This window comes from Ranitomeya imitator, chromosome 6, assembly GCF_032444005.1.
Source record: "Ranitomeya imitator isolate aRanImi1 chromosome 6, aRanImi1.pri, whole genome shotgun sequence".
Taxonomy (NCBI): domain Eukaryota; kingdom Metazoa; phylum Chordata; class Amphibia; order Anura; family Dendrobatidae; genus Ranitomeya; species Ranitomeya imitator.
In genome coordinates this window covers 401,036,090-401,062,863 of record NC_091287.1, presented here as the reverse complement: position 1 = coordinate 401,062,863, position 26,774 = coordinate 401,036,090, and the positions used below count along the sequence as shown (strand labels likewise).

Sequence of the window (26,774 nt, the reverse complement as noted above, 5' to 3'; positions counted from 1 at the left end):
GGCGTAGCATCAATTCCTCTCAATGGAATAGGATACTGCAAGGGCTCTAAGAAAAAACCACAGCGCCTAGCATACTCCAAGTCCATCAAATTCAGGGCAGCGCCTGAATCCACAAATGCCATAACCGAATAGGATGACAAAGAGCAAATCAGAGTAACGGACAATAGAAATTTAGACTGTACCGTACCAATGGTGGCAGACCTAGCGAACCGCTTAGTGCGCTTAGGACAATCGGAGATAACATGAGTGGAATCACCACAGTAAAAACATAGCCCATTCCGACGTCTGTGTTCTTGCCGTTCAGCTCTGGTCAAAGTACTATCACATTGCATAGGCTCAGGCCCATGCTCAGATAGTACCGCCAAATGGTGCACAGCTTTACGTTCACGCAAGCGTCAATCGATCTGAATGGCCAAAGACAGACTCATTCAGACCAGCAGGCATGGGAAATCCCACCATGACATCCTTAAGGGCTTCAGAGAGACCCCTTCTGAAGATTGCTGCCAGGGCACATTCATTCCACTGAGTGAGCACAGACCACTTTCTAAACTTCTGACAATATATCTCCGCTTCATCCTGACCCTGACACAGAGCCAGCAAGATTTTCTCTGCCTGATCCACTGAATTAGGTTCGTCATAAAGCAATCCAAGCGCCAGGAAAAACGCATCAACATCACGCAATGCCGGATCTCCTGGCGCAAGGGAAAATGCCCAGTCTTGAGGGTCACCACGTAACAAAGAAATAATGATCTTTACTTGTTGAACCGGGTCACCTGAGGAGCGAGGTTTCAAGGCAAGAAACAATTTACAATTATTTTTGAAATTCAAGAACTTAGATCTATCACCAAAAAACAAATCAGGAATTGGAATCCTAGGCTCTGACATCGGATTCTGAACCACAAAATCTTGAATGTTTTGTACCCTTGTAGTGAGATTATCCATCCAAGAGGACAGACCTTGAATGTCCATGTTTACACCTGTGTCCTGAACCACCCAGAGGTAAAGGGGAAAAGAGAAACAAAACACACTGCAAAGAAAAAAAAATGGTCTCAGAACTTCTCTTATCCCTCTATTGAGATGCATTAGTACTTTGGGCCACCTGTACTGTTATGACCTGGTGGTCAGGACAATAATGGACCTGGTGGTTAAGAGCACACGGAATGACCTGATAGTTACTGATAATAAAGGACGAGCTCTGGGACGTGGGAACTCTGCTGACCGCAATCCCTAATCCTATCACACACACTAGAAATAGCCGTGGATTACTCCTAACGCTCCCTATGCAACTCGGCACAGCCTAAGGAACTAGCTAGCCCTGAAGATAGAAAAATAAAGCCTACCTTGCCTCAGAGAAATTCCCCAAAGGAAAAGGTAGCCCCCCACATATAATGACTGTGAGTAAAGATGAAAATACAAACAGAGATTAAATAGATTTAGCAAAGTGAGGCCCGACTTACTGAACAGACTGAGGATAGGAAAGGTTGCTTTGCGGTCAGCACAAAAAGACCACGCAGAGGGCGCAAAAAGACCCTCCGCACCGACTCACGGTGCGAAGGCGCTCCCTCTGTGTCCCAGAGCTTCCAGCAAGCAAGACAACAATAAAAATAGCAAGCTGGACAGAAAAATAGCAAACCAAAGAAAATACAAGCAGGAACTTAGCTTCTGCTGGGAAGACAGGTCACAAGAACGATCCAGGAGTGAACTAGACCAATACTGGAACATTGACAGGTGGCATGGAGCAAAGATCTAAGTGGAGTTAAATAGAGCAGCCAGCTAACGAATTAACCTCGTCACCTGTGGAAGGAAACTCAGAAACACCCACCAGAGGAAGTCCATGGACAGAACCAGCCGAAGTACCATTCATGACCACAGGAGGGAGCCCGACAACAGAATTCACAACACCCCTTCCCCCCCCCACTGTCTGATCCCACCCCCGGTACCTCCGGAGTCCCTCCCGGTGTCCATCCGGCTTCTAGTATGGGCGCCACCATCTTCCAAAATGGCCGGCAGATTTGTTCATTCAATTTGATCACTGCGATAGATCATATCACAGGGACCGAAATTAAAAAAATAGTAAATAACCCCCCCCCTATCCTTTATAACCCCCATAGGTAGGGAACATAATAAAATAAAGAAAATATATTTATTTTTATTTTTCCACTAGGGTTAGGGTTGCAATTAGGATTTCGGTTAGAATTAGGGTTACAATTAGGCTATGTGCACATGGTGCGGATTTGGCTGCGGATCCGCAGCAGAGTTTTCCATCATGTTTACAGTACCATGTAAACCTATGGAAAACCAAATCCGCTGTGCCCATGGTGTGGAAAATACTACTCGGTATTTTCCGCAGCATGTCAATTTTTTTTTTTTACACCTGTTCCTGTATAGGAAACCGCTGGTGAAATCCACACAAAAAACACTGGAAATCCGTGGTAAAACCACAGGTAAAACGCAATGCGTTTTACCTACTGATTTTTCAAAAACGGTGCGGAAAAATCCGCACACAAAACAACGTGGGCACATAGCCTTAGGGTTAGGGTTGGAATTAGGGTTAAGATTAGGGTTAGGGGTGTGTTGGAGTTAGGGTAAGGCTTATGGTTGGGATTAGGGGTGTGTTGGGGTTAGGGTTGGGATTAGGGTTGGGATTAGGGTTAGAGGTGTGTTGGGGCTAGTGTTGGAGTTAGAATTGAGGGGTTTCCACTGTTTAGGCACATCAGGGGGTCTCCAAACGCGACATGGCGCCACTATTGATTCCAGCCAATCTTGAGTTCAAAAAGTCAAATGGTGCTCCCTCCCGTCCGAACCCCGACGTGTGCCCAAACAGTGGTTTACCCCCACATATGGGGTAGCAGCGTACTCAGGACAAACTGGACAACAACTTTTGGGGTCCAATTTCTCCTGTCATCCTTGTGAAAATAAAAAATTGCAGGCTAAAAAATCATTTTTTAGGAAAGAAAAATAATTTTTTATTTTCATGGCTCTGCGTTATAAACTTCTGTGAAGCACTTGGGGGTTCAAAGTGTTCACCACACATCTAGATAAGTTCCTTGGGGGGTCTAGTTTCCAAAATGGGGTCACTTGTGGTGGGTTTCTACTGTTTAGGCACATCAGGGGCTCTGCAAACAACGTGACACCCGCAGACCATTCCATCAAAGTCTGCATTTCAAAATGTCACTACTTCCCTTCCGAGCCCCGACGTGTGCCCAAATAGTGGTTTACCCCTACATATGGGGTATCAGCGTACTCAGGACAAACTGGACAACAACTTTTGGGGTTGAATTTCTCTTGTTACCCTTGTGAAAATAAGAAATTGTGGGCTAAAAAAATCATTTTTGAGGAAAGAAAAATGATTTTATATTTTCACGGCTCTGCGTTACAAACTTCTGTGAAGCACTTGGGGGTTCAAAGTGCTCACCACACATCTACATAAGTTCTTTGGGGGGGGGGGGGGGGTCTAGTTTCCAAAATGGGGTCACTTGTGGGGGAATTCCAATGTTCAGGCACACAGGGGCTCTCCAAATGTGACATGGTGTCCGCTAACGATTGGAGCTAATTTTCCATTCAAAAAGTCAAATGGCGCTCCTTCCCTTCCGAGCCCTGCCGTGCTCCATAACAGTGGTTTACCCCCACATATGAGGTATCGGTGTACTCAGGAGACATTGCCCAACAAATTTTAGGAACTATTCTATCCTGTTGCCCATGTGAAAATCAAAAAAATTGAGGCCCAAAAAAGTTGTGTGAAAAAAACAAGTACCGTATATACTTGAGTATAAGCCGACCCGAGTATAAGCCGAGACCCCTAATTTTGCCACAAAAAACTGGAAAAACTTAATGACTCGAGTATAAGCCTAGGGTGGAAAATGCAGCAGCTATTGGTAAATTCCAAAAATAAAAATAGATACCAATAAAAGTAAAATTAATTGAGACATCAGTAGGTTTAGTGTTTTTGAATATCCATATTGAATCAGGAGCCCCATACAGTTCATGATGGGCCCTAAAAGATGCTCCATATTAAAATATGCCCCATATAATGCTGAACAAATGCTGATTATGGCCCCATAAGATGCTCCATACGGACATTTGCCCCATATAACACTCCACAAATGCAGATTATGATCCCATAAGATGCTCTATACAGACTTTTGCCCCATGTAATGCTCCATCCCTCCCCACTCATCTCAGCTGAAGACTTTGTCTCTGATGTTCTCAATCTTCTGCTTGAAAAATGAGGCAGTTGTAGTCGACAGCCCCCAGAGCCCTTTTTCCCCAACTACCCAGCCCTCTACCTCCAAAACCAACTTCACCATTACAGAAGATCGACTATCCACTCTACTCTCAAGATCGCATCTCACCACCTGTGTACTTGACCCGATGCCTTCCCACTTCATCCCAAACCTCGCCACAGTCTTCATCCCAACCCTAATCCATCTCTTCAACCTATCACTAACAACTGGAGTTTTCCCCTCAAGCTTTAAAGGGAACCTGTCACCTGAATTTGGCGGGACCGGTTTTAGGTCATATGGGCGGAGTATTCGGGTGTTTAATTCACCCTTTTTTTACCCGCTGGCTGCATGCTGGCCGCAATATTGGATTGAAGTTCATTCTCTGTCCTCCGTAGTTTGCCAAGATTGCCTTGCGCAGGCGTGTACTACAGAGGACAGAGAATGAACTTCAATCCAATATTGCGGCCAGCATGCAGCCAGCGGGTAAGGAAAGGGTGAATCAAACACCCGAATACTCCGCCCACATGACCCAAAACCGGTCCCGTCAAATTCGGGTGACAAGCTCCCTTTAAACATGCCTCAATCACACCTATCCTCAAAAAGCCCTCTATTGACCCATCCTCTGTATCTAGCTATCGCCCTATATCACTTCTCCCCTATGCCTCAAAACTACTGGAACAACACGTCCATCTTGAACTGACCTCCCATCCACTTCACTGAAACTGCTTTAACTAAGGTCACCAATGACCTATTAATCGCCAAGAGCAAGCAACACTACTCTATCCTCCTCCTCCTGGACCTGTCCTCTGCCTTTGACACAGTGGACCATTCCCTATTAATACAGAACCCCTCATACCTTGGCATCACAGACTTGGCCCTATCCTGGATCTCGTCATACCTAACTGACCGAACATTCAGTGTCTCCCATTCACACACCACCTCCTCACCTCGACCCCTATCTGTCGGAGTCCCACAAGGTTCAGTTCTAGGGCCCCTGCTCTTCTCCATTTACACTTTTGGCCTGGGACAGCTTATAGAATCTCACGGTTTTCAGTATCATCTGTATGCTGATGATCCACAGATCTACATCTCTGGACTAGATATCACCACCCTACTAACCAAAATCCCTCAATGTCTATCTGCTATTTCATCCTTCTTCTCTGCTAGATTTCAAAAACTTAACATGGACAAACAGAATTCATTGTCTTTCCTCCATCTCATGCAACCTCCCCAACGAACCTATCCATTACAGTAAACGGCTGCCCACTCTCCCCAGTCGCACAAGCTCGCTGTCTAGGGGTAATCCTCGTCACTGATCTCTCCTTCAAACCGCATATCCAAGCCCTTTCCACTTCCTGCCGCCTTCAACACAAAAATATTTCATGGATCCGTACATTCCTAAACCAAGAATCTGCAAAAACCCTAGTCCATGCCCTCATCTCGCCTCGACTACTGTAACCTCCTTCTCTGTGGCCTCCCCTCGAACACTCTCGCACCCCTCCAATCTATTCTAAACTCAACTTCCCAACTAATCCACCTGTCCCCCCGCTATTCCCCGGCCTCTCCCCTCTGTCAATCCATTCACTGGCTCCCCGTTACCCAGAGAATCCAGTACAAAAGCCTAACTATGATATACAAAGCCATCCACAACCTATCTCCTCCATACATCCGTGCCTTGACTTTTTATATTGATTTTTATTAGTTATTCAAAGTTAAAACATAGTATGTTATTACATCAACTTTTGTTGGAATCTCTTCCTACCTAATGATAATATGCCGTATAAGATCAGGTTTCGTCACAAATTGCTAGACAAGGAGCAGTTTAAATATACACAACAAACACTAAAACCACTGGCAGGTGACAGATTAACATTTTAATGTGATTATCAAAGTGCAAGCTATACAAGGTAGAAATTGAGAAGTCAGTTTTTGAATATATTGTGTTGGAAGAAGACAACTGGCAACCAAAAGGATCTATGATTATTATAAGGGCCAAATTGTGATGACTAAATAATGGTCAGAGCAGCAGGTCTTGCAGTGGTTAGCAACCATCAAATAATTGTCCAAGGAAGAACAAGATAAATGGCAACAGGGTTATGGGATCTCAGGGTTTATTGATGCATTTAGAGAGCAAAGATTAACCTACTGGATCCAATCCGCGGAAGATGTCGTCTGGGTATAAACCATTGTCTATGACAGAAAGGTGTTGGAACACACAGTGCTTACCAACTCCATTCACCTCCTTGAAGGTGCAAGAAAGCATCAGAACTAGACAATGGATCAATGGAAGAAGGTTACCTGGTCTGAGATTTAGTTTTCTTTTCCCAAAGAAAGCAACCCACATGCACCCAGTCATCCACATGATGTAAGACATGGCACCAGTATAAATTAGGCCTTGGCCACACTGCACACTTTTGATCATTAACAGTTTGATGAACATGACAGTTCAAGGTGATGATCTCCAAATTTCCAGATCTCATATGGCTTGATTATCTGTGGAATACGCTGGAACATCAAGTCTGATCCCTGGAGGTCTTACCATGCAATTTACAGGATTACCCCACAAACTGTTTTGATAAATGTTTGATGAATGGTGGAACAACCAGTCAAATCCCCACAGAACAAGGGAATACAGAACTGGAGTTGGTGGGGGTCTCAGTGGTCAGACTATAAATAACCGATTTATCAAATTTCCTGTGGATAGTTAATCTACACTGTGTGCGAAATTATTAGGCAAGTTGTATTTTGATCACATGATACTTTTTATACATGTTTTCCTACTCCAAGCTGTTCAGGCTTGAGAGCCAACTACCAATTAAGTAAATCAGGTGATGTGCATCTCTGTAATGAGGAAGGGTGTTGTCTAATGACATCAAAACCCTATGTAAGGTGTGCGTAATCATTAGGCAACTTCCTTTCCTTTGGCAAAATGGGTCAGAAGAGAGATTTGACGGGCTCTAAAAAGTGCCAAATTGTGAGATGTCTTGCAGAGGGATGCAGCAGTCTTGAAATTGCCAAACTTTTGAAGCGTGATTACCGAACAATCAAGCGTTTCATGGAAAATAGCCAACAGGGTCGCAAGAAGCGTGTTGGGCAAAAAAGGCGTAAAATAACTGCCCATGAATTGAGGAAAATCAAGGGTGAAGCTGCCAAGATGCCATTTGCCTTCAGTTTTGCCATATTTCAGAGCTGCAATGTTACTGGAGTAACAAAAAGCACAAGGTGTGCAATACCCAGGAACATGGCCAAGGTAAGGAAGGCTGAAAAACGACCACCATTGAACAAGAAACATAATATTAAACGTCAAGACTGGGCCAAGAAATATCTTAAGACTGACTTTTCAAAGGTTTTATGGACTGATGAAATGAGAGTGACTCTTGATGGGCCAGATGGATGGGCCAGAGGCTGGATCAGTTAAGGGGAGAGATCTCCACTCAGACTCAGACGCCAGCAAGGTGGAGGTGGGGTACTGGTATGGGCTAGTATCATCTAAGATGAACTTGTGGGACCTTTTCGGGTTGAGGATGGAGTGAAGCTCAACTCCCAGACCTACTGCCAGTTTCTGGTAGACAACGTCTTCAAGCAGTGGTACAGGAAGAAGTCGGTATCGTTCAAGAAAAACATGATTTTCATGCAGGACAATGCTCCATCACATGCCCCCAACTACTCCACAGCGTGGCTGGCCAGTAAAGGTCTCAAAGGAAAAAAAAATAATGACATTGCCCCCTTGTTCACCTGGTCTGAACCCCATAGAGAACCTGTGGTCCCTCATAAAATTTGAGATTTACAGGGAGGTAAAACAGTACACCTCTCGGAACAGTGTCTGGGAAGCTGCGGTGGCTGCTGCACGCAATGTTCATCGTAAACAGATCAAGCAACTGACAATCTATGGATGGAAGGCTATTGAGTGTCATCATAAAGAAAGGTGGCTATATTGGTCACCATTTTGGGGGTTTTGTTTTTGCATGTCAGAAATGTTTATTTCTAAATTTTGTGCAGTTAAATTGGTTTACCTGGTGAAAATAAACAAGTGAGATGGGAATATATTTGGTTTTTATTAAGTTGCCTAATAATTCTGCACAGTAATAGTTATCTGTGCAAACCGATATCCTCCTAAGATGGCCAAATCTAAAAAAAAAACCACTCCAACTTCCAAAAATATTAAGCTTTGATATTTATGAGTCTTTTGGGTTGATTCAGAACATACCATAGTTGTTGATCAATAATAAAAATAATCCTCTAAAATACAACTTGGCTAATAATTCTGCACACACAGTGTATATTGCTTGAAAGATACCTCTATAATAGGATATATTGTTAATGTCTTGATCGCATATCACACGACAACATAAAAATCAGGGTTTTAATGCCTGTAGTGGTAGACTGCTCAGCATTAGGCCCTCTTTCCCCGCCTTTCACAAATTCAGTGGACTTTGCATCCAGTGGACGAGGATACCAATGAATGCCATAGTGGATCAAGGAACCAACAGCTCCATGATCCACTATTCGGTGTGCACCTGAGTCCGAGACTCGGCACACTGCAGTCGCAATGACGTCACTAAATTATGTCTGCAGTGTGGCGCGTCATACTTCACACGCCCAAGCAGAGCAGCAGGGGAACAAGAATAGGTAAGCAGTGTTTGATGTTAAATGTAAGAACTTGCAGTGATTGGGCTGTGGGGCCATCATACTGAGTGAGGGCCTTCATATTGGGTGACAGAGCAATCCTACCGAGTTGGGGGCCATCATAGGGAAAGGGATAGGATTCTGCATTTGGGAGAATTTTGGAAACACCATACTGTGGGATGAGGGGAACACTACTGTACATGTGGGGAGATCACACTCTGTGTGGATGACTGCATTTTGGGAGCAACATACTCCATAATTATGACGAGGATATCGTGGGTGAGAACACTAAGAAGCTTTAACAGGGGTATACAGCAATTACCATGTACAAGAAATGTCCCTTTCCTGGTTTATAAAAGTTGACAGAAATTACCCGCTTAACCCATTGTTTATTTTTGAGGGAAGAGGGACAATTATATCTTTTGCTCGGAGTGCCATGATTTCTTTGCACATCCCTGATCAAAAGTTCTGGCATAATTAACATCTTGTTAAGTCAGAATTGTTTTTCGCGGCACATGGGTACCTACACAATATTATAATGGTGGTTGTAAGGTCATAGCCGATCAGTGCACATTGGTTTAATATACTTCTTTATAGAAATTACCTGTTTTGAGCTTTTTTTATCGTCTCCATTCTTCTTGTCATTTTTTTTAAATGTGTCAAATGAAGTAGGATCAATACTATAGAGACACTCTGTCCACTTTCCATACAGAGCAGAAAGCTTCTTTTTGCTGCACATTAAATAAAATAATGCAAATTAAACTAAGCGTGTATTCTTGTTTTGTAGATTTAAGGCCTAGCTGAAGGATATGCTATAAATGTACAGTAAAGGTGGGTGCCATAAATAGGTCCCAGTCACATGCTGCGGTCACTGGAGAGGAGGATGGAATTTTCATACCAGTAGGAATTCTGCAGACCTCTTCATTGACTGCAGCACGATATAGGTTCGTTTTTTTAGATAGATGTGGATCCCATCACTCAGAAAATCTTGCTCCGATTGGGGACTAACTGGAAACCAGACTAGTCCAGCTCCATCTCTGACCAGCTCTTCCCAGAGCAGCTACAGGTGACGGACAAGCTTCTCACTAGTCAATTGCGTATAGCAGTGCTGGGAGAAGCATGGCATCATTCTATTGTCCCCGGCCAGCTCTTTATATATTAAAGTTTGAGAATAGGTTGCGAGTATATTTCCTCTGACAAGCCAAAGTATTGGGGCACCATGAATCAGATGATGAGTTCCCTTTAAACTTCAGTGATAAAATTAGAATCAAACACATATCTACAGCGGGTAAAATAAGTATTTAACAAGTCACCAATTTTCTAAGTACGGTAAATATAATTTCTAAAGGTGCTATTGACATGGAACTTTCACCAGATGTCGGTAACAACCCATCCAATCCACAGAGGCAAACAAATCAAACCATAAATGCTCAAAAATTAATGTGTAATAAAGATAAATGACACAGGGAACAAGTATTGAACACATGAAAAAAAAGAAAGGTGCAAAAAGCCGTAACTCCAGCTGAAATCAATTTGTAATTATAAAACAATCCTGTCACTTACTGAAAAATAACATCACCTGGTTCAATTGATAGCCTATATAAAGGTCTCTCATTACCAAGGTGCCACCCAGGAAACATCTCATGATGGGTAAAACCAGTGAGCTTTCTCAAGACTTTTGCAACCTTATTGTTGTAAAACATACTGATGTAATTTATTACAGAAGAACTTCTAAACTAATGAAGGTTCCAGTGAACACTGTGGGACAATACTCCGGAAGTGGAAAGAATATTTCACCATAAACCGGCGACGACCAGGTGCTCCCCGCAAAATTTCAGGCTACCCAGTTTATTATTATATATAGATATAGGTAAATTCGTGAACGAAGGTAGTATAATATCTGCATGCCCACTTCTCCTCCCCCCCAAGTAAGTGTTACTGGTGGACCCTTGTCACCCCAGTCTGACACTGTACGAATTTATTACATTTCAGTAAGCATGTTCAATACTTTTCCCCTGTGTTATTTCACAAAACCTAAATTTATGGACATCTATAGTTTGATTGGATTGCCTTTGTGGACTGAATGTGTTGTTACCAATATCTGGTGAGAATCTCATGTCAATAGCACCTTTAAAAATGTATTTACATGGAAAATGTGTGACGTCTTAAAAACTTCATTCACCTGCTGTACGTACACATGCATACAACTTGTAGTTTCCAAATGCCATGATTAATTGAGAAATCATGGGGTCAAAAATGAATAGATACTGAAAATTTAAGGGAAAGTGTCGTATGATTTATGACATGACAAATGCAACATTTTGGAGTGAAACTTGGACAGAGTTTCAAAGAACAGATTTTAAATGGGGCAATGAATAAGGTGAAGGAGAAGGATAGTCACTTGGGCGACATTTCACGACCTGGCTCTGCCTAATTTACAGGTGTATGTAAAACACACACAGAATACATTTCTGCTTATAACAATTAAGCAATCAATAACAAATGTGAGAAAAGGATCTTTTCACAAATCGCATGAAATACTACCTCTCTAAACCTAGGTTATTACATTCCCTGTTCTTGCTAAAAAAAAAAAATCCTTTAATTGACTAAATGACGAATATCCACTTACCTCTTGTCCTGAATGTATCCCTCCACTTTGTGTAATTCCTTCCCAAACAGACCACAAGGCTTAAAATTTAGTATGCATTTATCACCAGTCCTATAAATGGATGTACCTACATTAATATCTGGTCTACAGAAATGTTGCAAAGTCTGGAAAAATGAAAACATGAAACTTACTTGTGATTGGTAATTTCCATATTGCCATACTGCTCAATCCACAGCTTGCCAACTATTATATTGTGTACACAGCAAGTAGGGTTTGTCCATGTATAAGCCTCATTGTGCCTATGAAACAGAAAAAGGACGTACAATCAGCCGCCTAATATAAACTAATTTACGTTACGTGCTTTAAGTTCCCCCTGGTCAGTGAGGCCTCAAGGATAAGTTTTGGCTAGACAACACCCATCAAAGACATTCTGAATTAAAGGGGAAGCCCAGAATCTGCAAATATAGGATAGGATTGATTTTGCCCGGCCACTGTACTGAAATTGCAGCACTACGTAAAAAAAATAATAAAAAATTAACCCGATTCCTCCTGGAAGCCGCTTGCTTTCAGTCGTGCAGTTATTTCGGGAGCAATTACAGTCACCCCTCACAGCACTGAGCATTTACTGACAGCCGGTTCTGTGCCGATGCACGGTAGAGTGAGGCTACTTTCACACTTCCGTAGGTATGGGGCCGTCGCAAACCGTCGGCCCGACGGACGTTGTGCTAAATTTAGCACAATGTGGGCAGCGGATGCAGTTTTACAACGCATCCACTGCCCATTGTGATGAGCGGGGAGGAGGAGCGGAGTTTCGGCCACGCATGCGGGGTCGAAAATGGCAGATACGTCGCACAAAAAAACTTTATATTGAACTTTTTTTGTGCATCGCGTCCGCCAAAACACAACGGATCTGTTGCACGACGGATGCGACGTGTGCCCATCCGTCGCGATCCGTTGCTAATACAAGTCTATGGGCAAAAAACGCATCCTGTGAGCACATTTGCAGGATCTGTTTTTTGCTCATAACGACGGATTGCGACGGAGGAAAAAAGATGGAAATGTGAAAGTAGCCTTAGCGGTCAGTCAGTGCAGGGGAATGCTTTCATCTGCCGCTCGGTGCTGGGAGCAGTGTCTAATTGCTCTGATGCCTGCATTACTGAAAGCTGGCGGCTCCCAAGCGGAATAAAGTTCATTTTCTCCCGGGTGCTGAACTGTCCGTATAGCAGCTAGGCATCTTCATAAATGCCATTAACCTGCAGATTGACCTTATATCTGCATTTAACAGCATTATAAGACTTGACCGAAAGCTTTTAAAATTAATAGCCATTCATATAATACAATACATATATGATGAGCGAGGAGTAGAGGTGGTTTATATTTCGACCTCCCCCAATCATATCAATATCTCCTAAACCCAGTGACATATCTATGTAACACAATAAACATTACTCGAAATCATAGTTTTACATTTCGGTGCAAATGTTTTACTCACTTAAGAAGTTCCAGTGTTATTATTCCTTTGGGTTCAGCTTCAACGCTCTTGCCCCAGAACTTTAGTTTTGGATAGATTGATCCATGAAATACAAAGTCATTGGAAAGACCTTCCGCATGGAAAGCGCTAACAGGTGGGTGGTGGCTGACCTGTTCAGAAATGAGCCTAAATCCAAGATCATCACTAGAATACAAAAATAGACATTCTGTAGTGTTGCAGAGACTAGCTGCAGTATAGCCACTGCATACATGTAAGATTTACTGGGAAATCTTAATTACATGTTCAGCATTATAGAAAATAATGTATCACCAGCTGATAAGACTTGGAATAAAGGAATATGAATGGATTTGGATATATCTTTATACATATTTGGTTCTGGGATGCCAGTCTTACAAGGAATATAAAACAGCCCTCATTACTCTGATACAGATGATTATTTGTCCCTGAAGCAATTGAAAGCAGAATCGTTAAAATAGGGAACCACCTTTAGTGAAATGTCAGCAAAGCAAATGTTCACAGATTTGCTGATCGTTCGATCACTCCAAAGTAAAAAAGGACAAATATTCTGTTGTGATCAGAACAATGAAAACTATGTCTCATCAGCTCTATTCACAAGTGCTTGGTATGAATTCTATGGATGCCATTTTTTCCTACCATGAAGAGTCCAGAACCAGTCCACGCACAGCTCTAGAATTGCTTCTCTCGTGTAATGAAGTGTTACTAGTCGACCATACTAAAGAATACGAATATCCGTAATTCATATCTCCTTATCAATTTCTCTTACCGAACTAATTCATAGGTTTCACCAAGAAGTGGGTTGAATGGTTTCCCTGTGCGTTCCCATTGCGATGCAACTGCTGAGACGGCGAAGGCAGCAACAGACTAAGAAAAATGTAATATTGGGATTTAAAATTAAAAAAATAAATAATCGGTTTACATTAACTACGTAGAAACGTTAGTGTTAATAATGATGCAACATTCACGAGCCGTTCCAGGCTGCGGTCCGGACATTGATCTGCATGATAATCTGCCTCCAGAGATTATTTTAAATGAAAGGGGAAGTTACCAGTGTGAGACAAGTAACTAACACCGCACAGGAGAACTGAACATTGTCATCTTACATTACCAGCTGCAGCTCTCACAGCTCTGCTGTATAGCAACCCTGGCTGCCTGTGCTGTGAAAGCTGAAGTTGAGAGGAACCTGCAGATGTGTCAGGTATAATCACACACAGCTCTGCAGTGAGATCAGGAGAGTGGCCATTACATATCACACTGGCAATTCCCCCTTTTGTTTATAATAACCAATTTAGGCAGATTCTCAGGATCAGTGTCTGGCCCGTAGATCTGAACAGCTCATTTACATATTAGAAAAACATGGATTTCTCTGGAAGACGACATCAGATTTCAGATATCAAAGCCTCATTTTATTCAGCTTCCTATGATCTACATGCCCATATAGAGGACTTATGAGGGTTGATCCTACTGACAGATTCCCTGTTAAGAAGTAATGGTTCCCAGGAGTCAGACCCTACAGCATTCAGAATGTTATAATATATCCTACTAATATTTACATCTATAGTACAGAAAATAGGGATTCTATCAAAACTGCACCAAAAATTCCAGTAAATAAAATATCACTGAAATCTGGCTCTCTGCCCCTACATCATGCGGCAACAAGATCACACTGCCAAAGTCTGCTGACTAATTCTCTTTACGTCTGATGCCTATTCTGTGGGCACATTTAACTTCAACCTTTTCACGCCACGACCATTTTCCATTAGGTTTTTTTCTCTTTTTCTTCCAAGAGCCATAACGCATTTATTTTTTCCATCAATATACCTGTGTGAGGGCTTGATTTTTTGTTTTCTGCGGGACGAGTTGTACTTTTGAATGATGCCATTCATGCTACCATATAGTGTACTGGAAAACAGCAAAAAACTAATTCCAAGCACGTGGAAATTACAAACAAAAGTGCAATTTCACTTTTTTTTTTATTTTATTTACCAAGTTCACTATATGGTAAAACTGATATGGCAATATAACATTTTCAAAGTCAGTAAGAGTACGCCGATACTGAACGAGTATAGTTTTTTTTTTTTTAAATTACATTGTGAAAAAAAATATATCAAATTTGTAAGAATTTTTTTTTCCTGCTTTTGTTACCATTTTCCCAAGAATAATAACGTTTCATTTTTTGGATTTTGAGGCTATGCGAGGGATTACTTTTATTTTTTTCTCCTAATTACGCCATTTACTGATCGGCTTAAATTATGTTAGATTTTGATAGATCGGACTTTTACGAATGCAGCGATACCAAATATGTGTATTTATTTAGAGCAAAAGGCGAGTGTGATTTCTACTTTTTTATTTGTTTAAAAACTTTTTGGTTTCACTTTTTACTGGAATTAATAGTCACCCTTTGGGATCTTTAAATCGCTTGTGGTATACACAGCAGTGCATCAGCTCTACCAGCGGATGTTAAGCGGTACATGATGGCTGATTAAATCAGCGATCATCTGCTGGAAAAGATGCTGGCGATGAGTAAAAGCCCACATCAAAGGAACACAACATATGGTGTAGGATTACGTCATATGTTGTGAAGGGGTTAAGAAAAAAAAATATCATTCCTAGCTAGAATAAGGCAACAGAGCTATGTGACCAGCAAACTTGAACAGGCATGTTGGCATTTAGGTGTTATGACCGATTTCGAAACACGCAAAAAGCAAGATCTGGTGTAAAAGGAACACCCATGGGAAGAAAACCACACTAACATGAAAGGTTTGCGGTCTCTGCCAAATAGAAAGTCATAGTCTAGCCATGGTTTTGGTGAAATTTGGAATCTTGGTTACATAATATAGGTTTTGAGCTTCAGAACCCTACAGAGGTACCAAAAGTATACAAGCAACATAGAAAAAAATCCAAGTCAGCAATTTACCTGCATTCTTTCCATCTGGTCTGTACATTGATTTGCTTTATGGATGAGATACGTGTGCTCCATATATTCTGACAGGCGTTGTAGAAAGCTCAGCGGCTCATTGAAAATTACAGGCATCGTGATCTTGGATAATTCCTGTAAGTGCAGAAGAAATGCATTTGAATCAGTTTTAAGTGAGGTATAAATTGATGAAATCGCTTAATATCTTTCTTATCTGCTTCACCCGTCCACGCAAGTTTGTATTAAGCATGCTCTGCAACCTTACCATCTATTCCATAGCCCCAATTACAAATACAGAAATGTAAAAAAAAAAAAAAAAAAAATAAATAAAACATCTAGTATTGCGGTGTCCATAAAAGTTTGGTCTATCAAAATCTAAAATTAATCTGTATTGTAAACACTGTAAAGAGAAAGAAGTGTCAATCTTGGTTTTTTTGGGCACCACACATCCTTAAAAAAAATATAATAGGGGTGATCAAAACATTACTTGTTCCTTAAAATGGTATAAAAACCATAAACTCGCAAAAAATAAGCCCTAAAGGCTTCTTTCACACTTTCGTTGGTACAGGGCCGTCGCTAAGCTTCGGCGCGATGTACCGACAAACGTTGTAAAAATTCGGCACAACGTGGGCAGCGGATGCAGTTTTTCAACGCATCTGCTGCCCATTCTAAAGTCCCATGGAGGAGGGGGCAGAGTTCCAGCCGCGCATGCGTGGTAGGAATTGCAGGATCGGACGTACGAAAAAACGTTCCCTTCAACGTTTTTCGTGATGGTCCGCCAAAACACGACGCATCCAGTGCACGACTGACGCGACGTATGGCCATACGTCGCGATTCGTCGGCAATACAAGTCTATGGGAAAAAAATGCATCCTGCGGGCACATTTGCAGGATGCGTTTTTTTCCCAAAACGACGTATTGCGACGGAGGCCAAACGACGCAAGTATGAAAGTAGCCTTACACATCTCCAATGATGAAAAAAACAAAAATGTGCTTAGGACAACCGAAATCCAATTCTTTTTGCTTTATTTTTCTTATAAATTATGTACAAAAATCTATATTTCATACCACTTGAATTATTTTACCCACTTTCTAGTACATTGTATAGCAAAATGAATGGCGCCATTCAAAACTACAACAAAAAAACCTCATGTCTAATTTTACAGAGAGAAAAAAAAGATACCCATTAAGGGAAATAAAAACTAAAGCGCTAAAATTAAGAGAAAAAAAAAAGACCTGGGCGATAAAAATGAAAAATGGCAAAAAGTCTTAACGTTACGATTTTACTTTTTCTTCTTCAATAAAGTACGGTAATCTTGCAATTTTCACACAGTCCACTGTAGCTTTTTGGATTTATATTCATACATTGTCCTTTCAGGAAGAGTTTTCAGCACGGCATCTTATCACCACAGACTGGATTACTCAGACCGGTAACATCTATACACACTGATAACACAATAGGCTGTCACTTGTGACCCTACTCTCCTCCCTTCACAATGATCTTTTCACAAAAACCATTGCCATTTATAAAAAAAAAAAAAAAAAAAAAAAATACATGGTAAATCCGAAAACCTGACTAAACAATAGGTCAATTTCTGGATGACGGCTTCCCTTTAAGGCAAACCTGACAGCATATTCAGAGCCAGGCAGCATGAATCAGTTACTGGTAGCATTACTACAGCAATATATGGTATGTTTCTGATAAAACATGCTTTTAAAAGCTGCCCAGGGACCATCCGACTAGGATAACTAGTCCAAGAGGCAGGTGCCCTGCGGCTAAACCCTGCCCCACTCCCCTAGATTGACAGGTCTGTCCCTGTGTGTGTATATGGAGGGGTTAGACTGGCAGGAGCCACAGTGAACCAGCACTTTGGACTCGTCATCCTTGTCACATTGTCATGACTGCAATAATGCAGTGTGTGCCTGTGGTATGGATTGTCTGTCACATTCACTATAGGCTTAGAATAATCTAAATTGTTTATTTCTACAGAAATCACGCAGTGCAACCTGCGAAAAAAGGGGACAGATTAGTGGCTACACCATAAAAATGTTCATATTTGGCTTTATATCTTCCCTCACAAGGTGTCTGACAATCCAGATTCCAATTTAATTGCAAGTTTTTAAAAAACAGGGCCATGACTTACTATCTAAATTATATGGCACCATGAAATAAGAAGATCTATCACAGAGGCATAAATAGTTATGCTACTTACTAGAAGATGCCATTTGTACTGGAACAATGTACTTACAATGCAGCAATTAAAGGAAACCTGACAGCACATATATTGCTGCCCGAGCCACAGGCCGCATGTATCCGACACTGGCTGAATGGTTTCAGCCATGTATGTTTGACGCTGAAACACTGCAACATTTCAGAGAAAAATATGATTTAAAAGCTGCTTGTGACATAGCTGCACAGAAGACTAGTCAGACAGGTGGGTCCCGGAGACTTCTCCCCGCCTGCTCCCCTCTGCAGGCACACAGTGAGACCTGTCAGTCATTGGCATTAGGTGAGGAAGAAGACGCCTGTGCTTCAGAGTCAAACAAACAGTGGGGAAAATAAGTATTTGATACACTGCCGATTTTCCAAGGTTTCCCACCTACAAAAAATGAAGAGGTCTGTAATTTTATTGTAGGTATACTTCAACTGTGAGACAAAATCTTAAACAACCCCCCCCCCCCAAAAAAAAAAACAAAAAAAACATAAAAACACATTGTATGATTTTAAAAAATTAAATAGCATTTTATTGCATGAAATAAGTATTTGATCACCTACCAGCAAGTATTCTGGCTCTACAGACGTGTTCATTTACTTGAAGAAGCTCCCTCTGCACTCATTACCTGTATTAATTGCACCTGTCCACACAATAACACTCCAACTTCTACACCATGGTCAAGACCAAAGAGTTGTCTAATGACACCAGGGACAAAATTGTAGACATGCACAAGTCTGGGATGGGCTACAGGACAATAAGCAAGCAGATTGGTGAGCAGGCAACTGTTAGCACAATTAATAGAAAACAGAAGAAACACGATGACTGTCAATCTTTCTCTGTTTGGGGCTCCATGCAAGATCTTGCCTTGTGGAGTAAGGATGATTTAAGTTCACCAAAGACCATCTGGATGATCCACAGGAGACATGGGAGAAGGTCATGCGGTCAGATGAGGCCAAATTAGAACTTTTTGGTATCAACTCCAGTTGTCATGTTTGGAGGAAGAAGGATGAGTACAACCCCAAGAACATTGGGGGAAACCTCATACTTTGGGGTGCTTTTCTGAAAAGGGGACAGGACGACTGCACCGTATTGAAGGGAGGATGGATGGGGTCATGCATCGTGATATTTTGGCCAACAGTCTCCTTCCCTCAGTAAGAGCACTGACGATAGGTTGTGGCTGAGTCTTCCAGCACAACAATGACCCAAAACACAGCCAGGGTAACCAAGGAGTTGCTCTGTAAGAAGTGTTTCATGGTCCTGGGGTGGCCTAGCCAGTCAACCCAATAGAATATCTTTGGAGGGAGCTGAAAATTCAATGTTACCCAGCGACAGCCTCAAAAACCTGAAAGGTCCGGAGAAGATCTGTATGGAGGAGTGGGCCAAAATCCCTGCTGCAGTGTGTGTAAACTCGGTCAAGAACTACAGGAAACGTCTGACCTCTAACTGTAAACAAAGGTTTAGTAACTGTAGGTTTATGTACTGTTGTACTCACTGAGCTGCGGTTGTGGTAGGCACAGGAAGCGGTTTACAGGGGCGGACATAGACAGCTTAGGGCCCCTGTGCAAGAAATGTATCTGGGCCCCCCTCCTTTCATCGCGACCAAGCTACAGATATACATATTTTTTTTACAGTGTTCTCTCATATACCGTATATTGCCGCCCTTATTACACAGTGCTCTCTCTTTATGTATAGCACCGTCCCGTATCATATAATTCCCTCTTGTTATGTACAGCACCGTCCCTTACATATCAGATTCTCAATATTTTTGTTATTTATACTTCCATGTTCTTTATTACATATCATCCACTCCTGTTAGACATAAACTGAAATGATGGCTGATGGAGCATGGGAAAGCTTCTTTTGTGATGATGCGGCTGATGGATTGGTCTTCTGGTCAGATGCTGCTCCCTCAGCAGTCATTTTACATTTTACAGGAGAGGACACCATGCAATAAAGAGAAGACACTGTGAATAACAAAAATAATGAGAATACTCAATATAAGGGACGGTGATGACAAGAGATGATACTGTGTAATAATGGACGGCGCTCCACATAACAGGACGCTATTAGTGATGAGCGAATATACTCGTTACTCGAGATTTCCCGAGCACGCTCAGGTGTCCTCTGAGTATTTTTTAGTGCTCGGAGATTTACTTTTTCTTGCCGCACCTGAATGATTTACATCTGTTAGCCAGCATAAGTACATGTGTGGATTCCCTAGCAACCAGGCAACCCCCACATGTACTTAGCCGGGCTAACAGATGTAAAACATTCAGCTGCGGCGAAGAAAACTAAATCTCCGAGCACTAAAAAATACTCGGAGGACCCCCGAGCATGCTCAAGAAATCTTGAGTAACGAGTATATTCACTCATCACTAGATGCTATATAATAAAGGACGGCACCACACATAAATAGAGAGGATGTTACGTAATAAGGGACGGGAGGGTACCGGTACCGCAGATGCGATTTCAGAATACGGACACCGCCGAAGCAGTCACAGGAAGCGAGCACTAATAACAGTACACAGGGTAGGGTATGGGATATGGGATACTATATCAGACTAGGGATGGGGGACCTGGCAACATACAGTTGCATACACACCAACCACCTAACATAGTGTTACTGTAAGGATTGCTCAGGCACCTCCCTACTGAGGAGGGTGCTTTTTATACAAGATGTCTCCACGCTTTTGGCTGGGAGACACGTTGCAAGTGAACACACATTTAACTAAATGCCTCCCAGCTGAGCATTTACCATCTGTACGTGCTGCCCCTTTTAGAATAGGGGAGTGCGCACACATGCACCCTAGGCACGCCATCAGGACACAGTGCAGCGTGCATAGTGGAGGTAGAAGGCAGGAGCATGCTGGAGACAGTGCCATGGGCCGGTGAGTAAGCTGGTGTCCCTGCATGGAGGGAGGAGGGGACACCATGTCGGGCATACCGCTACATGCCCCCTTCTGAATTTGTCTTGTTCTTCTGCAACACATGGAAAAAACCCTATTCTACTCACCTTTCTCCGCTCCCACGCCACGCAGCGTCCTCTTCTGCAACCGGCGCAAGAGCCGCCAGCTGACTTGTCACCACTGCCATATGCCCCCCAGTCATGGACACACCGAGGTCAGATGCTGGATGCAAATTGGTCAGTGGCGTGTACTGCAGTGGAACTGGATCACCGGCGCTGCAATATATGTCAGCTGAATGTGCATCCAAGGATGAAGATCGAGCTGAAATATCTGCTGGTGTCAGTGGCCGCACTCCACTTCTGGGCCCGATGCAGCTGCATTGGCGATTTGTCTGGCCCCAGGAATGCCCCGTTAAAGGGAACCTGTCACCAGGTTTGGCAGATATAAGATACAGCCACCACCTTTCAGGGCTCATCTACAGCATTCTATAATGCTGTATATATGCCTCTGATCCAACCTGCAAAAGAAAAATAAGTTTTATTATACTCACCCGGGGGCGGTCCGGTCTGATGAGTTGATGAGTGTCATAGCTCTGGGTCCGGCACCTCCCATCTTTTTATGATCGCCGCCGTCCTGCTTGCATCATGGCCCCCCGTCATTGCGCTCCTGCGCAGTCGTACTTATCTGCGCATAGTACTGCAGTGCGCAGATGCCAGGAAAGGTCAGAGAGGCCCGGCGCCTGTGCACTGCAGGACTTTGCTCTGCCCTCAACAGGAGAGATAAAGTACGCCTGTGCAGGAGCGCGATGTCGGGGACCCATGAAGCAACAGGGGGACAGTATCGCAAGAAGATGGGAGGCCCTGGACCCTGACCTGTGACACCCATCGGACCGGACCGCCCCCCCCATGTGAGTATAAGAAAACTTATTTTTCTTATCTTTCAGGTCGGATCGGGGGCATATCTACAGCATTACAGAATTCTGTAGATAAGCCCTGAAAGGTGGTGGCCGTATCTTATAGCGGCCAAAACTGCTGACATGTTCCCTTTAAGTGGTATTTACCTTCTTTACACTTACTACCTACTGTGTCTCAGGTACATATATATATATATATATATATATATATATATATATATATATATATATATATATATATATATATATATATATATATATATATATATATATATATATATATATATATATATATATATATATACACATATACACACACACACTAGATGGTGGCCCGATTCTAATGCGTCGGGTATTCTAGAATATGCATGTCCACGTAGTATATTGCCCAGCCACATAGTATATTGCCCAGTTACGTAGTATATTGCGCAGCCACGTAGTATATTGCCCAGTCAGGTAGTATATTGCCCAGCGATGTAGTATATTGCCCAGTCACATAGTATATTGCCTAGTGACTAGTATATTGCGCAGCCTCGTAGTATATTGCCCAGTCACATAGTATATTGCCCAGCCACATAGTATATTGCCTAGTGACGTAGTATATTGCGCAGCCTCGTAGTATATTGCCCAGTCACATAGTATATTGCCCAGCCACATAGTATATTGCCTAGTGACGTAGTATATTGCGCAGCCACGTAGTATATTGCCCAGCCACGTAGTATATTGCCCAGCCACGTAGTATATTGCCCAGCCACGTGGTATATTGCCCAGCCACGTGGTATATTGCCCAGCCACGTGGTATATTGCCTAGTGACGTAGTATATTGCACAGCCACGTAGTATATTGCCCAGTGACGTAGTATATTGCCCAGTGATGTAGTATACAGCACAGAGCCGCGTAGTATATTGCGCAGCCACGTAGTATATTGCCCAGTGACGTAGTATATTGGCCAGTGATGTAGTATACAGCGCAGAGCCACGTAGTATATTGCACAGCGACGTAGTATATTGCCCAGTGATGTAGTATACAGCAGAGCCACGTAGTATATTGCACAGCGACGTAGCATACAGCACAGAGCCACGTAGTATATTGCCCAGTCACGTAGTATATTGCCCAGTCACGTAGTATATTGCCCAGTGATGTAGTATACAGCACAGAGCCACGTAGTATATTGCCCAGTCACGTAGTATATTGCCCAGCTACGTAGTATATTGACCAGCCAGGTTTGTCACAGGTTAAAAAATAAAAAAATCAACATATACTCACCTTTCCGAAGGCCCCTTGTAGTCCACGGCAGCTTCCGGTCCCAGGGTTGGTATAAGCGCAGGGTCTGTGATGACGTCGCGGTCACATGACCGTGACGTCATGGCAGGTCCTTCTCCCATAGCATCTTTGCCACTGGAACCTGGAACGGAAGATGGCGGCCGGCGCGAGCGACTCAGCGGACTACGGAGGGTGAGTATAGCAGGTTTTTTTAAATTTTTTTATTATTTTTAACATTACATTTTTTTACTATTGATGCCGCACAGGCAGCGTCAATAGTAAAAAGTTGAGGACACACAGGGTTAATAGCGGCGGTAACGGAGTACGTTACCCGCGGCATAACGCGGTCCGTTACCGCCGGTATTAACCCTGTGTTAGCGGTGACCGGAGGGGAGTATGCGGGCGACAGGCACTGACTGCGGGGAGTAACAAACAGGTGCACAGAAGTATGGTAATGCACATAGGTGATAGTAAGTCTGTACACATTGTTACTTACACGTGCTGTCCCTCTGTCAGGTGCATTCTTCCATCTCCAGCAGCTCCATCCTGGGGGTCTTCAGTCCTCCATCAGCACTTACTGGCCTGATCTCCAGCTCTCGCCAGTCCTCCTGCCTCTTCACTACCTCTGATAGCTGCAGAGTGTTCTCCCCGCAGTCAGTGGATCTGAGACTTCTTCCTCCTGAGAAGTTCTGTCATGTGTCTGACCCATGTGAACATCGGCCATCACATCAACCTCCCCTCCCCCCCGTAGCCACTTACCACCCCTGTACTGAGGGGTCTTTACTGAGGAATGGCTGCACTGGCCACTCAGGCAGCATTCACACTGCAGCTCCTGCATCTGAAAGGGCCAGTGCAGCGGTTTTCCAATAAAGCCCCCTCAGTACAGTAGGTGGAGGTAGCAACAGGGGGATTGATGTGATCTCATGTGAGCACTGATCAAGCAGTTCAGTTGTCAGAACTCTCATGAGGCAGGAGAGGTGACAGATGTACTGACTGCTCAGAGGCTGGTCCCAGCAGCAGTCAGAGGCAGTGAGGAGGAGGCAGGAGACAGGACTGGCTGAGATCAGCCATACTTACCAGGCCTGTTCCTGCCTGCACCAGGATGAGAAGCTGGGGGCGTGTCCAAGGATTCCAGGGGGCGTGTCCAGGGATCCCGGGCTCCTTCATCATATCAAAGAGCCAGCGGCAGCATCAACTGTGAGGAGAGGAAGGGGCAACAGAAAAAGACTCGGGTACGGCCCCTTCCTCTCCTCTTAGTGTACATGCAGCCGCTGGCTCTATGAGAGAGTAAGATATTTGAGCAGCTGATCGGGCCCCCTGTCCTCCTGGGCCCCTGTGCAGCTGCACAGGCTGAACATGCGGTGTGTCCGCCCATGGCGGTTTAACCCCTTAATGACAGCCAATACGTCTTAACTGACCTGCGATATAAGAGAATAGCCTCCCCATACAAGTGACTATCCAGTAGCTTTCGGCTGTCCACTATAGCTGATAATTTGCTGCATCAGCCACGATCAGTGATTGCACAGTCCAAATCTGTTTAACCCCTTAGAAGCTGCTGTCAATAGTGACTACATCATTATAAATGAGTGTGGGGGCTTCCTATTTAAGCCAATTGGTGCCCTCATTTTGTGGTCCTGATGTTTGCCATGGCAATTTATGACCAAATAGCGGCCTTAGAGTCTGATGGCTGTAGTAATCTGTTCAGAAGTTAGAGACATTTAGGTGGCAAAAATGCACATTTTCATTCCTATCATGCCACTTTGCATTAATTCCTGTAAAGCACCTGAAGGGTTAATAAACTACCTGAATGCAGTTTTCAATATGTCTGGGGGTGCGGTTTTTAAAATGGTATCACGTTTGGGGGTTTCCCAATATATGAGACCCCTATAGGCACTTCAAACATTGATAAGTCCCTAAAAAAATAAATTTTGTAAATTTCCTTGAAAAAATTAAAAATTGCTGCTACAATTTTAATCCTCCTAAAATGCTAACAAAATAAAATAACATTTTAAAAATGGTGCTGATGTAAAGCCGACATGTGGGAATTATTATTTATTAATGGTTTGCTGTGGTATGACCATCTGGATTAACCCCTTCATGACCCAGCCTATTTTGACCTTAATGACCTGGCCGTTTTTTGCTATTCTGACCAGTGTCCCTTTATGAGGTAATAACTCAGGAACGCTTCAACGGATCCTAGCGGTTCTGAGACTGTTTTTTCGTGACATATTGGGCTTCATGTTAGTGGTAAATTTAGGTCAATAAATTCTGCGTTTATTTGTGATAAAAACGTAAATTTGGCGAAAATTTTGAAAATTTCGCAATTTTCACATTTTGAATTTTTATTTTGTTAAACCAGAGAGTTATGTGACACAAAATAGTTAATAAATAACATTTCCCACATGTCTACTTTACATCAGCACAATTTTGTAAACAAAATTTTTTTTTGCTATGAAGTTATAAGGGTTAAAATTTGACCAGCGATCTCATTTTTACAACGAAATTTACAAAACCATTTTTTTTTAGGGACCACCTCACATTTGAAGTCAGTTTGAGGAGTCTATATGGCTGAAAATACCCAAAAGTGACACCATACTAAAAACTGCACCCCTCAAGGTGCTCAAAACCACATTCAAGAAGTTTATTAACCCTTCAGGTGCTTCACAGCAGCAGAAGCAACATGGAAGGAAAAAATGAACATTTCACTTTTTAGTCACAAACTTGATCTTTTAGCAACAATTTTTTTTATTTTCCCAATGGTAAAAGGAGAAAATGAACCACGAAAGTTGTTGTCCAATTTGTCCTGAGTACGCTGATACCTCATATGTGGGGGTAAACCACTGTTTGGGCGCACGGCAGGGCTTGGAAGGGAAGGAGTGCCATTTGACTTTTTGAATGAAAAATTGGCTCCACTCTTTAGCGGACACCATGTTGCGTTTGGAGAGCCCCCGTGTGCCTAAAAATTGGAGCTCCCCCACAAGTGACCCCATTTTGGAAACTAGACACCCCAAGGAACTTATCTAGATGCATAGTGAGCACTTTAAACTCTCAGGTGCTTTACAAATTGATCCGTAAAAATGAAAAGGTACTTTTTTTTCACAAAAAAATTCTTTTAGCCTCAATTTTTTCATTTTCACATGGGCAACAGGATAAAATGGATCCTAAAATTTGTCGGGCAATTTCTCCTGAGTACACCGATACCTCACATGTGGGGGTAAACCACTGTTTGGGCACATGGTAAGGCTCAGAAGGGAAGGAGCGCCATTTGACTTTTTGAATGGAAAATTAGCTCCAATCATTAGCGGACACCATGTCGCATTTGGAGAGCCCCTGTGTGCCTAAACATTGCAGTTCCCCCAAAAATGACCCCATTTTGGAAACTAGACCCCCAAAGGAACTAATATAGATGTGTGGTGAGCACTTTGAACCCCCAAGTGCTTCACAGAAGTTTATAACGCAGAGCCATGAAAATAAAAAAAAAATTTTCTTTTCTCAAAAATGATTTTTTAGCCCACAATTTTTTATTTTACCAAGGGTAACAGGAAAAACTGGACAACAACTTTTGGGGTCAAATTTCTCCTGAGTACGCCGAT

General features: G+C 42.8%; 1 protein-coding gene across 3 annotated transcripts in view; it reads right to left on the bottom strand.

Moving 5' to 3' along the window:
- The window catches only part of OSBPL1A (oxysterol binding protein like 1A), a 237,663-nt gene that overhangs the window by 24,806 nt on the left and 186,083 nt on the right, over positions 1-26,774 (bottom strand). For all 3 annotated transcript variants that reach the window (XM_069731208.1, XM_069731209.1, XM_069731210.1), the window contains 6 exons: positions 15,885-16,019; positions 13,734-13,831; positions 12,950-13,132; positions 11,649-11,756; positions 11,479-11,568; positions 9,454-9,580 (listed from right to left, as the gene is read on the bottom strand). In XM_069731208.1, the coding sequence (XP_069587309.1) occupies positions 9,454-9,580; positions 11,479-11,568; positions 11,649-11,756; positions 12,950-13,132; positions 13,734-13,831; positions 15,885-16,019 (741 nt within the window). The remainder of the gene's footprint in view (positions 1-9,453; positions 9,581-11,478; positions 11,569-11,648; positions 11,757-12,949; positions 13,133-13,733; positions 13,832-15,884; positions 16,020-26,774) is intronic.